At 37.9% G+C, this 14,195-nt stretch overlaps 10 protein-coding genes across 10 annotated transcripts; 3 read left to right on the top strand and 7 right to left on the bottom strand.

The window, feature by feature from the left end:
* Positions 1-67: 67 nt before the first annotated feature.
* Positions 68-868, bottom strand: RVS162 (Rvs162p; the record flags this gene model as incomplete). The annotated part of the gene is made up of 1 exon (XM_062956796.1): positions 68-868. One exon carries the CDS (start codon positions 866-868, stop codon positions 68-70), a length of 801 nt encoding a protein of 266 aa, XP_062807702.1.
* Positions 869-1,224: 356 nt separating this feature from the next.
* On the bottom strand, positions 1,225-2,760 carry KIS2 (Kis2p; the record flags this gene model as incomplete). Its single annotated transcript, XM_062956795.1, has 1 exon — positions 1,225-2,760. The coding sequence occupies one exon, from the start codon at positions 2,758-2,760 to the stop codon at positions 1,225-1,227; it is 1,536 nt and encodes a 511-aa protein (XP_062807701.1).
* An 834-nt stretch (positions 2,761-3,594) lies between these two features.
* Positions 3,595-4,827, bottom strand: PRCAT00000873001 (uncharacterized protein; the record flags this gene model as incomplete). Its single annotated transcript, XM_062956794.1, has 1 exon — positions 3,595-4,827. The coding sequence occupies one exon, from the start codon at positions 4,825-4,827 to the stop codon at positions 3,595-3,597; it is 1,233 nt and encodes a 410-aa protein (XP_062807700.1).
* An 843-nt stretch (positions 4,828-5,670) lies between these two features.
* On the bottom strand, positions 5,671-8,013 carry SEC18 (AAA family ATPase; the record flags this gene model as incomplete). The annotated part of the gene is made up of 1 exon (XM_062956793.1): positions 5,671-8,013. The coding sequence occupies one exon, from the start codon at positions 8,011-8,013 to the stop codon at positions 5,671-5,673; it is 2,343 nt and encodes a 780-aa protein (XP_062807699.1).
* Positions 8,014-9,044: 1,031 nt separating this feature from the next.
* Positions 9,045-9,635, top strand: TSA1B (Tsa1bp; the record flags this gene model as incomplete). The annotated part of the gene is made up of 1 exon (XM_062956792.1): positions 9,045-9,635. The coding sequence occupies one exon, from the start codon at positions 9,045-9,047 to the stop codon at positions 9,633-9,635; it is 591 nt and encodes a 196-aa protein (XP_062807698.1).
* Positions 9,636-9,891: 256 nt separating this feature from the next.
* HNT2 (bis(5'-adenosyl)-triphosphatase) lies at positions 9,892-10,416 on the top strand (the record flags this gene model as incomplete). Its single annotated transcript, XM_062956791.1, has 1 exon — positions 9,892-10,416. One exon carries the CDS (start codon positions 9,892-9,894, stop codon positions 10,414-10,416), a length of 525 nt encoding a protein of 174 aa, XP_062807697.1.
* A 156-nt stretch (positions 10,417-10,572) lies between these two features.
* On the top strand, positions 10,573-11,310 carry PRCAT00000869001 (mediator of RNA polymerase II transcription subunit 6; the record flags this gene model as incomplete). Its single annotated transcript, XM_062956790.1, has 1 exon — positions 10,573-11,310. One exon carries the CDS (start codon positions 10,573-10,575, stop codon positions 11,308-11,310), a length of 738 nt encoding a protein of 245 aa, XP_062807696.1.
* Positions 11,311-11,354: 44 nt separating this feature from the next.
* Positions 11,355-11,966, bottom strand: CYP5 (peptidylprolyl isomerase family protein; the record flags this gene model as incomplete). The annotated part of the gene is made up of 1 exon (XM_062956788.1): positions 11,355-11,966. One exon carries the CDS (start codon positions 11,964-11,966, stop codon positions 11,355-11,357), a length of 612 nt encoding a protein of 203 aa, XP_062807695.1.
* A 385-nt stretch (positions 11,967-12,351) lies between these two features.
* PRCAT00000867001 (mitochondrial 37S ribosomal protein mS41) lies at positions 12,352-12,828 on the bottom strand (the record flags this gene model as incomplete). The annotated part of the gene is made up of 1 exon (XM_062956787.1): positions 12,352-12,828. The coding sequence occupies one exon, from the start codon at positions 12,826-12,828 to the stop codon at positions 12,352-12,354; it is 477 nt and encodes a 158-aa protein (XP_062807694.1).
* Positions 12,829-13,007: 179 nt separating this feature from the next.
* LSC1 (succinate--CoA ligase (GDP-forming) subunit alpha) lies at positions 13,008-13,979 on the bottom strand (the record flags this gene model as incomplete). The annotated part of the gene is made up of 1 exon (XM_062956786.1): positions 13,008-13,979. One exon carries the CDS (start codon positions 13,977-13,979, stop codon positions 13,008-13,010), a length of 972 nt encoding a protein of 323 aa, XP_062807693.1.
* Positions 13,980-14,195: the final 216 nt, after the last annotated feature.

Genomic DNA, 14,195 nt, shown 5'->3' with positions numbered 1-14,195 from the left:
TAATTGCATCATGGGCCCCCAGGGCATACATAATATAAATGCTACTGAATATAAACATACTGTCGTCCTAAATACTCGTGATATTCAATTCTTTCATTTTCACCAAAACATCGTCGACTCTCTTTTCCAAATTTCCGTTGATGTAATCGTCTCTGGTTTTAGCATCTAACTTAGTTTGTAACTTGTTTAACTGAGCATAATTGTCGTTGAAGAATCGAAGCTGTAGCTTGACAAATGATTCGAATGAAGGATCAAAGAAGGGTATTCTTAAGTTGATTAGTTTGGGTAGCTCCAGCTTAAGCTGTGTATTTAGTTCGTCATATGTCTTCTCCATTTGTGACAACTGTGCTTGTGCGCCACCCAACTTCAGCTCGTACAGGGGATCATCAGTTGGCTTCTCTACCAACTTTCTGACTTTACTTTTCATTGAGTCGTAATCTAATTTCTTGTGAGCACGCTTCTTGATGGCCTCGTTGATTTCCACGTAGTACGAGTTAAATCGTGAAACAGGATTCAATACCGTGTGATGATAGGGCTCTTCAAGGTCAGCGACGCACTTTTCATTCAAGTATTTTACGACATCATAGTAGTCTTGAGATATGCTACTGTTCGGTTTACTGGCGTCTATCTCGCCATAGAACGATGCCATCATTTCTCCAATGTTAACTTGTGCATTGGTCACCATGCGTAGGGTATCTAAATAATGCTTTAGCTCCTTCTGGAGCTTACCGGACGACGATTCCATAGCCCTGAACCTTTTCTCTTCATATTCGTATTCCTTGTCTACTGTTTGTTCTATTTGGCCAGCCTTCAACATTACCTGGGTCCCGGCCCTATTGATGGCCTTTTTGATTCCACTCCAAGACATTGTAGATCCGCTAACCGTTAGCTGCTTGGATGGTCCTTCAGTAATTCACCCGTTGATGAGGCTTGTTCCTACTTTATATTTCCTCTTGATATAAATATTCGAATGTTTCAGATCTGTTTGTAACTTTGTCCGAGCTAGCCGTTTCAAAAGTCACAAATAGATGATATTGGAAAATATACGTTTGAACTAAACTATACACTATAGGAGAAAGAAAAAGGCAAACCAGATTATAGCAATGACCTGAAGATTCACCCGTATATAAGTAGCAAACAGTTTTAATCCAATTTTCATCGATAATCATTTACCAATGTTGACTTCGACAAATCAATTCGATTTCTGTGTAATATTTGCTATGTTTAGGGATCTGAGGGTGAATGCATGATTTGAGTAACGAACTTTCCAGAATACCTTGTGATACAAGCAACTGTTAATACATCGTTTCGAATGGAAGTCGTCATCAAATGGTTGAGAATTACGTGATTTGGTATAGATAAATGATAAGCTTCCTTATTCGATGCATAGTAAGAACTATCGGCTCTTCTTAGCGGTGGTCTTTTCGACTCTACTCTGCTGGAATCAAGATATTGAGGTACGTTCTCAGCATGATTCTTCTGCTCATTCAATGACATTTTATTTAATAAGACATTGTTCAAATGTGCGGGCAATTGCGGTGGTTCCGTTAACTCGTAATTTGGAGATTTGTTTTTGAAAAAGTCATAATTGACATACATCTCTGGTATTGAATTTGAATAGGAGAGTGTAGATTCCGGTGCTTTATCGTGCAAGAAAGAATCCGAGTACTGATCTTCTTCATAATATTTGACGTTGGGAGGTTCTCCGAATGAGGATTGCGAGTTCTCTTCTTCAATTCCATTTGGCGGAGAGAATATTTCCAGTTCTTGTGGTTGGTCTATGTACTCAATGTGCTCATAACTTTGAGCGTCCTTGGAAACCTTCGCCAAGAAACTATTTGATTTCCTGTTAATCCGATCAACATCATACTTGCCAGCAGTTTGTGTTGTTCGACTTTCACCACGATTTATAATGTTTGCATCGTAAGCAGTTGACGCGCCAATATGGTTTGGCTGATTCTGTGAATGATTGAACAAATGCGATTCATCTATAACTTCAAACCAGTTGAAAAATATACCTTCCTGATCTGTTGCCGTTGGCAATTGGTCACTGACTCTATATTCATTATTAATTATGTATAAAAGCTTGTGAACTCCTAATGGCAACCTAATCGTTGTTACGTATTCATTTGGATGCTTCGTAGAAGGTTTTAATCTTATGATATCTCTCCAGTTTGAAAATGAACCAATAATCGAAAGTCTATTGATTACTTCTTTAGTTGAATTCACCCATTTTATTTCTACTGGAATTAAGTTATTTCCCTTCTTCTTCACAGGATATCTTTCGGATGCCAAATAAGATGTATCAATCATTACATCGCTCATATTAGATGGAGGTGCTGCAATCTTAGTGAAATCAACATTGGCAATATCGGGTGTTGGGGTCCTATGGTCCAGCTTTTCATTTTCCGTGGAGCTTGGACTATCTTCTTTCTTATCAATTTCCATTTCGTCTCCGTCGTTGTTGGGTAAAAAATTTCTAGATACTTCCGGAGGATCAGTCTCAATCAATCCATCGTTAAGTTCATTAAATTCATCTTCAATGAGGTCATTAGAAAATTGATTGCTATATTTTTCTTGCATAGGAGCATCTTGCCCCTTGTTTATTGCCTGAGGTTTCAGCACCTTGTGTAATATTAAATCACTGAACTCGTCATCCAAACTACCATGCCTGGGTCCCAGAGTTGACGACTTTCGGACGCCATCGGGATGATGAACATTCGCTGCAGATTTTCGTGTACTCGAGGTGTTATTACCCATGTTAAAAGGTAACGACAATCTGTATCAAAAAAAAAAAGGTCCTACTAGCCAAATAGAAAGTTCTATAGTTATAAGGAAACTAATTTCGCTTGACAATAATATAGAAGATACACTCCAAAAAGACTAAATGTCAAGTGATCTCAGGGAGCAACAAATGATTATATATAGTGTAGTTGAACACTATTTGTCGAACTGCGGAGAAAGCGACATTTAGCGACGACATTGAACTATCCTCCAAACAACTTTACCAATTTGCAGTTATTTCAGCTTGAGATGAAAGCAAAGGTGATGTAACTTACAATGGTGGCCTTCGAGAGCATTGGCTGCTCTCTTTTTAACCTGTAATTGCTTTTTGGAATTGAGCTTCGCTTTATGATCTTTGGATCTCTTTTGATATGTGGTAAAAATTTGTATTAATGTCGTCTAGCTCCTTTGATGATGCATTTGAACACTGAACTTATGTATTGTGATAAAACAGAGGATAAGGGATAATTGGGAAACATAGTTAGAGCGGTGAAGAGAATGCTATGGCCAGTTGCTGAGATCTACATAAAATAAAATTTTCGAAGTTTCTGCAATATTCTGCCCTCAAGTTTACTTAATAAGATTTCCTTATATTGAGATATATAGCAATTGAGCATACTAAGATTCCATCAAACATATTGTTCGCTGATACTAGCTCATTTACATAGAACTCATTAATGCTTGTGTTTAAGTGCTATTGAACTTGGGATCTCGTAAATCAAGATTGTGGCATTTTTGATGCGACACAAATGTGAGACCGGCTGAATGCTGGTTATCGGATTTGTCAACGGCTGAAAAGCACAAAGACTCCTACCTGTTTGATCTTCTTTCTTTCCTCAATCTACTTTGCATTAGGCTGTAGCTTCCACGTCTCACAATAACTTCCAATTTAAACTTATTAAACTCGGGATAATAATGAGATGTATAGCTGTAAAGCAAATTGATTAAATTTTCCCTTTGCTCTTTGGTGGTATCTCTGATCCATGTCTGGTATCCTAACTTAAAGTTGCAATAGTTTTTGAAAATCTCGAGGATGTTGATCTCAATTTCTTTAGTCAAAGATATATCGTACATGTCCAATTCTAAGATCTTTGATAGTTCAAATATGTTTAACCTCGAGTAGTAGCGATCTTCTTTAGAATTACTTAAAGTTTTCACGTAGTTCAAATTAAACTTGATACTATCAATATCATTATCACTGGACTTTTGATGCTCTCTGACTTGTGCATCACTAAGTCTAAACCTTGGATTTAATTTCATTGCTGATAGAGGGACAAGGGTATTGGATACATTCGTCAATCTCATTGGTGCCGATGGTCTATTGACAGTCATGTAGTTATTATAAATGTCTCGTTTACTTACAAACTTTATGGTCAAGTTATACTGGTCAAGATTTTTATCTGTCCTAACCATGGATGATTGATCGGATCCCAACTCGTTTTTAATCAACAAGTTTGATCTTTTTGTCTTCCCCAACGTAAACGATGACTTCAAAACTGGAGTTGCAGGTGGTGTAGACAAGGTCTGATGTTTTTTTTCTCTTCTTCTTTTCCTCTTCTTCAAAATGGTCCTGCCATTTCTTGAATGATCCAAGTCCTTCATCATATTCAAGTTATCCTTTAAATTGTCAATTCGTTCTCCATCTTCTGGAATAATGAACATTGCTTCAGGTTCGAATGAAAAGTCATTAAAAGTAATGTCCAAGTTGTTCTCTTTGTCTAATTTCATTGGATCAACAGATTCAGCTACTCCAAGTCCAAGAGTGTTATGGATTCCAACAGAGTGGGAATAAAATGGTGTTGCAACTTCAGTGAGATCTTCAGTTGCAAATGTAAATGGACTAATCGGGTCAAGGTTCCCACTTTCGCTACTTTGGAAGCTGTCAAAATGACCCGAGATACTCTCTTCAGTACTTGTGCCATAGTCGGTACTTTCGCTAATTGCTGATCCAATCCTGCTTATGTCAATATCAACAAAGCTATTGTTACTGTCTGTGTGATAGTACTCCTCATCGGGAGATAAAGGAAAATCAAAAAGGCTCATGTTAATTTCTTTAACGTCTATATTGTCACGATATTCCTTCAATGTCTTATATTCTCCAGCTTCATTTATGGAGGGAGATAATATAGTTTATATAGTTTTTGCAGTTCTCCTTCAGGTTTGCAGTCAAACCCACAGGCAAGAAGCACAAGTAACAACAGAGTGCCTATAGAGAATTAAGTGATCCCATAGTAAAAGCAGTATACCTGGGCTCGCAAATGAGCACCGAGTTCATCATTTCCCTTGCATTACACCCCTAGAAAATGCATAGTTCTAATTTCTTGCCCAATGTGTTACTTTGTTTGAGCGTAAAGCTGTATTAATAGCAGCGATTAAGTTCGCACAAACGATGATCAATAATAGAACCAGGTAAATCTGAACCGAGATAGAGACATTGTTAAGACAACAAGTATCTCACCACATTTAGGTGTCTTTTACGCAGATTAATCGCCCCATTCGTCCACATTTTTTCTATTTCATTGAGGTTATCTTCAAATCTGTCTCATATCTGAGACACAAAGAGAGGGGGGGGTGCAGTTGCCATGTGGTGTTTATTAGCTATGTAAGGACAAAGTGCAAAAGAGGTGACATGCAGTTAGAGGTGTACAGATTAGAATATGCAGAAGCAATGAGTTTCAATTTAGGTTGCAGAAGCGGTCAGTAACTGCAGAAGCCACACGGCGTGGTAAGTAAGGCGTAGAAGACAGAAAGAGTAATCTTACTGCAATAGTAACATTAGTCGCAGAAGCGACCTCAGATTTGCGTCAGATCCAGCTGCAACTTCGACACATGCGAGCGTTTGGCCCCTGCGCCAATTCTCGTCGCTTAACAACAAGGTACATTCGCTTATGTGTTCTGTTCAACAACGCTCTCGACCACACCAGCCACATCGCTTCCAAGGTACCTGCAGTTCATCAACACTTGGATGAATTTCTTGATTGAGATATTGAGTTCATAGCGAGATAACTCTTGTACGATTTCGTGTCTTTCTGTTTCCAGCATGAAACCTAGTTTATTCATTACTCTTTCAGCCTCTTCTACTGTTGTCATTGGCAGTATCCCAATAGCGCTCGTAAAACAATCAACGAAATTCATATGCTTTAACACGGAATATTGAGATGTTGTCCCGATTATCAAGAGTCTTCTGTTTTTAGGTGGTCTTTTTGTAATATAAACCATCAACATTTGAAGTATATCGTTGCTAAAGCGAGGACCAATTGGTACGTAATTAATAATATTCTCTATCTTGTCAATGACCAATATATTTAAAGGTGATTTATAGACATCCCTGAAAACATTATCAATATACTGAATCTTTGATGGTTCCGACATTCCCAAGAGAGACTCTGCAGAAAGCACCTTAATAAAAGGAAAGTCAGAGTTGAGAGCGAGTGTTGAAGCAACGGCAGTTTTACCCACCCCGATAGGACCATGAAGCAAAATGCTAATCAATGTCTCTGTTTCGCTACTCTTCACCTCGTCAATAAATGATTGTCCTCTATTGAAAATACTCGTGACTGAAGCATTATAAGGAATGATTCCATGTGGAGCAAGTCCTGTTAAATCCTCTTCGTCCGTTCCGAATGCAGGTTTGACTTCATTGAGGGCTAGCAAGAAGTCATTTCTCGTGATCTTCATCTTGTTGATAGCATCTAAGTCAAATTGCGCAATACTTCCCTTTTTTGTATGCCTACTGATGGCGAAGGACTTAGCTGAGTTACAAAGACCTTCTAATTCAGCACCAGTGAAGTTTTTTGTTAATCTACTCAATTCATCAAAATCAACATCTTTGTCTAATAATTTATTTTCTCTTAATTTAGCAGTGTGAATCAATAGAATATCCTTTCTGCCCTTTTCATCAGGTAAAGAGATTTCTATTTGAATTTCAAATCTTCCTGGACGCAAAAGAGCACTGTCGATCAAATCCAATCTATTGGTCATTCCAATAACCAAGATATTATTTAGTTGATCCACACCATCCATCTTCGACAACAACTGATTAACAACATTGTCTCCAACTCCAGTCCCGTCAGACTTTGCCAGACCTCTCTGCTTGAAAACGGAATCCAATTCATCAAAAATAATGACATGTAAATCAGACTCGTCACCTTTTTGCTTATATTCTGCTTCTGCATCCTTAAACAAATTTCTAATATTCTCTTCCGAGGCGCCAACATATTTACTTAACATTTCGGGACCATTAACAATTTTTGGTTCCTTCCCATTCAACATTTTACTTAAATTTCTGGCAATAAGTGTCTTACCTGTACCTGGTGGCCCATAAAGTAATAGACCTTTGCAATGTTTATAATCCAACTTCTCAGCAATATCCGGTGGTAATATTCTAGAGTTGAAGGCACGTCTGAAGATATCCTGAAATTCGTCGTCTAAACCTCCAATTCCTAAATCTTCCAATTTGAAATCTGGATTAATAATATTCTTCTTGGCTCTAGGTCTGCTACTCCTAGACTTTGACCCGTTTTTCTTGATTAAATTGACTTTGGAGTCTGGGTACGGGAAGAAATTGATCTCCGTCAGTTTAACTAAAATTCCTTTTGAGCCAAGATCAGTAGAATTCTTTATAATTGGAAGGTTTTTATCAACATCGAGAATTTCAACTACGTTAACAAGCAAGGCAAAAATGTTGCCTTTAAAATCCATGACAATAGGCTGTGTAGGTTGCAAGACTTGATTTTCATAGTTCAGAAGAAAGATTTGACATAATTCTTCGTGATTGATAGGTGTGCTATCGGCCCGACTCTTGGACCTAAAATCGATGCTCATTTCGATGCTTCCAAGGTAAGAGTGTTGAGATTTTTCAAAAATATTATAACTTTCAACTTTGATCGTTTGTCCTAAAGACCATTTGCCCCATGTTCTGACATTTCCTGCCAATCCAATCGTACCTGGCTCCATGGAAGCGTCCTTGTGTAACGTATAGACGAAATCGCCATCAAGGGCAATTGTAGATTTATCAGGTAAATCAAATTCAGCGGGATGAACTGCAACAGCATTTGCAAGTGCCACAGCATTTGATGGACAATTAGCAACTTGAAGCCTCTTCTTTATATGTGATTGACTACTAGAATGCGAGCTGGAACTTGATCTTAATGGGCGACTATGGGTGATTGAAGGTTGCCCGGGGCCAGGGTTATTCGAGACCTTATGGAACCCAAATTTTTCCATCATAAACTTAAACTAACTTTTATAATAGTTTTCGATGGCAAGGGTGTAAAGAGATTGATGTATTGCTGGCGATTGTAGCGAGAGAGACTTCTAAGCAACTTGTGTAGTAATTAAATTTAGACCACGTGACTTCATACTCATAGACAGGCATGTGTGAGCTTCGATTCACGACTTCTGACATGAGAGCATTTATTATTCTGTTAATCACAGAGTAGATGGCGCCTCTGGTGGTCTAATTCACTCAAAAGCTAGCTTGCCTTTAGTTACCGACAACTGTAGCTAAGTTTACAAGTCTACGATGTTTTTGGGGCCGACAACAGATATGTAATAATATCCGACCATGGTGTCTGATTCAACCAGAACCAAACTCACCCCCACGACAAAAATTACCGGATATGCTTATTTTATCCTCATGCGAAATCGGAGTAGGAACATTTCTTTATCGAGAACGATATTAATTTACATAGTTATACGAATCTCCGCCGACGACATTCCATTTTAAGTATTGTCCGCTACTACCGATTGTTTGCCTCGGTGGTTATCAAGAAAAAAATGTCGTGTAGCTCTTTGTCGAACTTCACCGAAGCTTCGAAAGCCACAGTTTCACTTCTGATTAGAAACGATATGAAAATCTGGCCACGATATTGTTGAATACTTTTTAAAATTTCTCAAGAACCAAAAACGAAGAGGGAATACAGACTACACCATTTTATTACTAAGGAGAATATTTATGAGACTCTTTTCTAGATCTTTTCAATTCCTAATTTTGGTGGAGCAATTATATATTTAGTTCATTTAGCTCTAGACTTGAGAGAGATTAGTCAGATTTCCGGGCCGCGCTGGTCGTAAGTAAACGACTTCCACATAATCAAAGCGAAGTTAAGTACTGCTCGGATCTGAACTATATCCTCGTATATCCCTCGAGAGTTTATCAACCTCAAATCTATATAAGGAGACCCATTTGCTCCCAAGATTTCAAGTATTCTGTTCAATTAACTCTAGATATAAATATTTATTAGATAATTTTCAATAATATGGTTGCTTTAATTCAAAAACCAGCTCCAAAATTCAAGAAAACTGCTGTCGTTGATGGTACTTTCGAAGAAATCTCTTTAGATCAATACAAGGGTAAGTGGGTCTTGTTGGCGTTTATTCCTTTGGCTTTCACTTTCGTCTGTCCAACTGAAATTATCGCTTACTCTGATGCTATCAAAAAGTTTACAGACAAGGATGCCGAAGTTTTATTTGCATCAACTGACTCCGAGTACTCCTTGTTGGCATGGACTAATGTTGCTAGAAAGGATGGTGGCTTGGGCCCAATTAACATTCCGTTACTTGCCGATACCAACCATACTTTGTCTAAGGACTATGGTGTTCTTTTAGAAGAAGAAGGTGTTGCATTGAGAGGTATTTTCTTAATTGACCCTAAGGGAATCTTGAGACAAATCACCATTAATGATTTACCAGTGGGTAGATCCGTTGAAGAATCTTTGAGATTAGTAGAGGCTTTCCAATTCACTGAGAAATACGGTGAAGTTTGTCCTGCTAACTGGCAACCAGGTTCTGAAACCATCAAGCCTGAAGTTAAGGACTCAAAGGAGTACTTTGGTAAGGTTAACAAGTAGATATATATGTAACTTAAAATTATCTATGAATAATAAATCGATTTACTGTTGCTTTCGAGTTTGATGTATTGACCGGCTAAGAATCTACCCCCTTGAATAATAAGCGTAGTATGTTTTATTTCTCCAATATATCAACTTTGATATAAAGCAGAGTTGATCGATTGCGACTACATCGAAATCGATCCATTTGATCGAACTCATACTCGTTTACATTCTGATTTTGAGATATAACGATTAAACAAACAGAGTGTATGGCATGTCAGATGTCTACTTTTACAAGTATCTTGTCACTCGTCAAGTGTTCTTTAGGTCCAAATTTACTTATGCTTTGGTAAATATAAAGCCAATTGTTCCTGGCCATGTACTTATTGTCCCCTTGAGAGAAAGTGTGCTTAGATTCGGAGATTTAAGTTCTGATGAGAGCAGGGACTACATGGACGTATTACAGCTCATCCACAAATTCATAATACATGTATACAAGGCAGATTCATTAAATATTGCGATTCAAGATGGACCTGAAGCTGGCCAGAGTGTACCTCATCTTCACACACATTTGATTCCTAGGTATAAATCTGACGGTTTTGGCGATAACATATATAAAATGCTAGAAAAATCTGATATAGATGAGCAGTTCAAAGATTTTTTCAAAAGAAAGCAAGATTTCAAGGAGCATGGCGGTTTTGTTCAAATTAAAGATAGCCAAAGAGTACCGAGAACCATAGAGGATATGGAAAAGGAGGCAAAGATGTTAAAAGAGGAATTGTCAAAGTTCAGATGTTGAAATAGTTCAATGTATCAAATTTGATATTAGACTGGTAAATTTTTCAATTTATAGCATTCAATTGTATACTAAAAAATGTATTGAAAATTGATTAATGTAAATCGATAAAAAATCGAGATTGTGAGTTTTCGTATCATCAACTCTTAAATATTAAATATGTCGAATGAGCCACTTGATGAGATACAGTGGAAAAGTCCAGAATGGATTCAGCAGTTTGGTCTCTTCACAGGGAATGTTCTTGACTACTTCTCAGAATCACCATTCTATGATCGTACATCGAATAATCAAGTTTTACGCATGCAATTTCAATTTCAACCTCCTCCAGCTAACATGAATCCTCAAACGTACTTTGAGTCCAAACTCAAGGAGATGGTTGGCATTGAGTTTATTATAGCTTATGTTCGAGAGCCCGATTTTTGGATCATTAGAAAACAGAGAAGGTTGAATGTTGAAACTGTAATATCAAAAAATGACTACTACATCATAGGGGCGAATGTTTACCAAGCTCCCAAGATCCATGATGTGATATCTTCGAGGATACTTTCGAGTGTGTTAAGCATAAGCAAGTCAATTGATACTTTGAATAAAATGAATACTTTTAGTGTTCAAGACCAATCTGCATTATCCTCGTCAGCTAATGAATTCGATGACCCTGGCAAAACTCTTGCGACACCCAATCAACACCAGACACCTCAAACAAACACACCTCAGCTTACAACGGTCGGTTCTGTATCGTACACAACTTCTTCAAACGAGATACAGAGTGCAGTATTTGATAATCTTTTAAATGGTGTAATTTCGAATGACAATAGCATTTATCTAGAGGATATACCATTATATGGCAAAGGAAGTACAATAGAATTTTTAGGGTTGAAAAGTGACCCTAATGTTTAAGAAAGAAAGGAGATATAAATATATATTATATACCAACTAAAGCATTATAATTCATCCTTTACTTCAAAGTTTTCTTCAACTTCAATCTCTCCAGTACCCGAGATCTTCAAAGTCTTGACTGGCTTATCTCCATAACCTGTCTTAACATTCTCAATGTAGTCGACAACGTCAAAGCCATCAACAACTTCACCAAATACAACATGGGCTCCATCTAACCAGCTAGTTACCACAGTAGTGATAAAAAATTGAGAACCATTGGTGTTTCTTCCAGCATTTGCCATTGATAATTTGTAGGGCTTGTCATGCTTCAATTGGAAGTTCTCGTCATCAAACTTACCTCCATAAATTGATTTGCCTCCGTAGCCTTTTCCAGTTTCGAAATCTCCACCTTGAATCATGAATTTAGGAATGATTCTATGGAAAATTGAGTCAATGTATCCAAATTCTGGATCCTTAGAAAGAGTCAATTGCCTAAAATTCTCTGCTGTCTTGGGGACGACAGTTCCATATAATCCAAAAGTGATAGTACCAATGGGTTTATCATCTTCAGTTATATTGAAGTAAACTTTGTGAGTGATTGGAGGATCATCTGCTGCAATGACAACTTGAACAACAAAGACAAGCACGAGAGTTAAAATCGAAACTATTTTAAGCATGATTCTAGATGAAAAAAATATTAATTGATCAAACTAATACTATATTAGTGGTAACGTTTTATTTCTTATGATATACGTATGCCTAGCGGTCTGAAAATTACACAAACTGAATAGGCTAATTAAGGATAGAAACAAAGAACATACATCATGACCAGCCAACCATGCTACGATGAAATAACCTAAGATATGATATATTTGTCTATTGTTGGCTACTAAAATTGAGCAGAATTGATGAAAGAAGAAATGCTATGTACAGATTTTTGGGAACAATGTTCCCATTAACAATGATAAAGATATCTCAAGTATCCTTGAAGGAGCTGAGAAGAGGAGTTTCCAGTGGTGATTATTTTGCATGTCCATTTCGTTTCAATTTGGTTAGTTAGATCTAAAATTCTCTCTCTCCTTTCTTCTCTGCTTCTAACTCTTCTAGTGCAAACTTTTCTTTTTCTTCCAACCTCTTTAATGCTTTCTTCTTAGCCAATACTGTCTTTGCATTTCTCTCTCCTCCATTCTTCTTCTTTCCTTTCTTATGCTCTCTTAAAGGTTCTAAGTCATTCTCAAATTTGTGAATCCATCTGAGCATGTAGCGTCTGGTGGAAACATCAATACCCATATTTTTCATCTCATGTGATGATGTCTTTAAAAACTTGGGCAAGTCATTCCCAAAGGTCTCGGCATGCTCAATACAGTTGCGGCCGATAAGCTTTAAAAAGGTCTCCAAATCGTGCACATTCTCCTTCGTTCTAGTTGAGTGGTTGGTTTTATATAACGGGATACTACTTGTCATAGACCTTGAAAACATATTAAAGTTTCTTAAAGGAGTTATTGTGCCACTTCGTGGCCACATGAACCTGAACAACATGTTCTAATCAACAGAACTCTCAAATCCACAGGTGTCTAATATATTCCGTCTTAAGAGTTCTATTTGTGATAGAAATTTTTCACTTCGGATTCGCTCACGTGAGGTCGACTATATTTATACAAGACCATTCAATATGATATGTATTTTATATAATAATAAAGTATAGGCTACCTATAACATTACAATAAACCCTTCGCTTTAAACTCTTGTAACAAGGAGTTACCCAATCTAGCAGGGGATGCTTCAACAACGACACCAGCAGCTTTCAAGGCTGCAATCTTGGACTTAGCATCTCCCTTACCTCCAGCAACGATGGCACCAGCGTGACCCATTCTTCTTCCTGGTGGCGCAGATACACCAGCGATAAAAGAAACGACTGGCTTAGGACCGCCTTGTCTCTTTAAATTGTATTCTTTCAAGAACTCAGAAGCCTCTTCTTCAGCAGTACCTCCAATTTCACCAATTAAGATGATACCTTCAGTCTCGTCGTCCTTCAAGAATAAGGTTAAAGCATCAATGAAATTGGTACCTGGGAAAGGATCACCACCCATCCCAATAACAAGAGACTGACCCAAACCAACGTTGGTGGTCTGTGCAACAGCTTCATAAGTCAAGGTTCCAGACTTGGAAATCACACCAACCTTTCCTCTTTTGTGGATCTGAGAAGGCATAATACCGATCTTACACTGATCAGGAGCAATGAGACCTGGACAGTTTGGACCTACTAATCTTGTCTTAGATTGAGTCTTCAACATTTGTGCGATTCTCAACATATCATGTTGAGGAATTCCCTCTGTAATGGCGACAGCCAACCCAATCTCGGCCTCTATAGCCTCCTGAATAGCACCTGCTGCAATAGTAGGAGGCACAAAGATGGCAGTGGCGTCTGCTCCCGTTTCCTTGATTGCATCTTTCACTGATCCAAAAACAGGCCTGTCCAAGTGAACAGTGCCTGCTTTCTTAGGGTTGGTACCTCCAACGACATTTGTACCATAAGCAATAGCTTGCTCAGCATGAAATGTACCTTGTCTTCCCGTGAAACCTTGGTAAATCACTTTGGTGTCCTTGGTAACCTTCAAGTTCTTGATCGTAGATGCGTAGTTTCTAGCGGGGGCGCTAACGCTCAATCCTCGAATAAACTGTCTGTTCATGTTGCCGAAAAGTAATAGCTGCTACTTAATTCAAGCCTTGAATAATATATATGACGATTTAGAGTTTTATGGCTCTATTACGTTGGCTCCAGTGTAAAATCACGTCTATGAACAATTTGTTGAAAAAGTTGGATAGGTTGCCTGGTGTCTATACCGAGCGTATCAGAAGTATTGAAGCTCGGACAATAAATCGCCGGGTAAATTAGGATTCAGCGC

This window comes from Priceomyces carsonii (genome assembly GCF_900007245.1).
Source record: "Priceomyces carsonii strain CBS4050 genome assembly, scaffold: Debaryomyces_carsonii_scaffold_1, whole genome shotgun sequence".
NCBI lineage: Eukaryota > Fungi > Ascomycota > Pichiomycetes > Serinales > Debaryomycetaceae > Priceomyces > Priceomyces carsonii.
The sequence above is the reverse complement of the archived record's forward strand: the minus strand, read 5'-3'. Positions and strand labels throughout refer to the sequence as shown.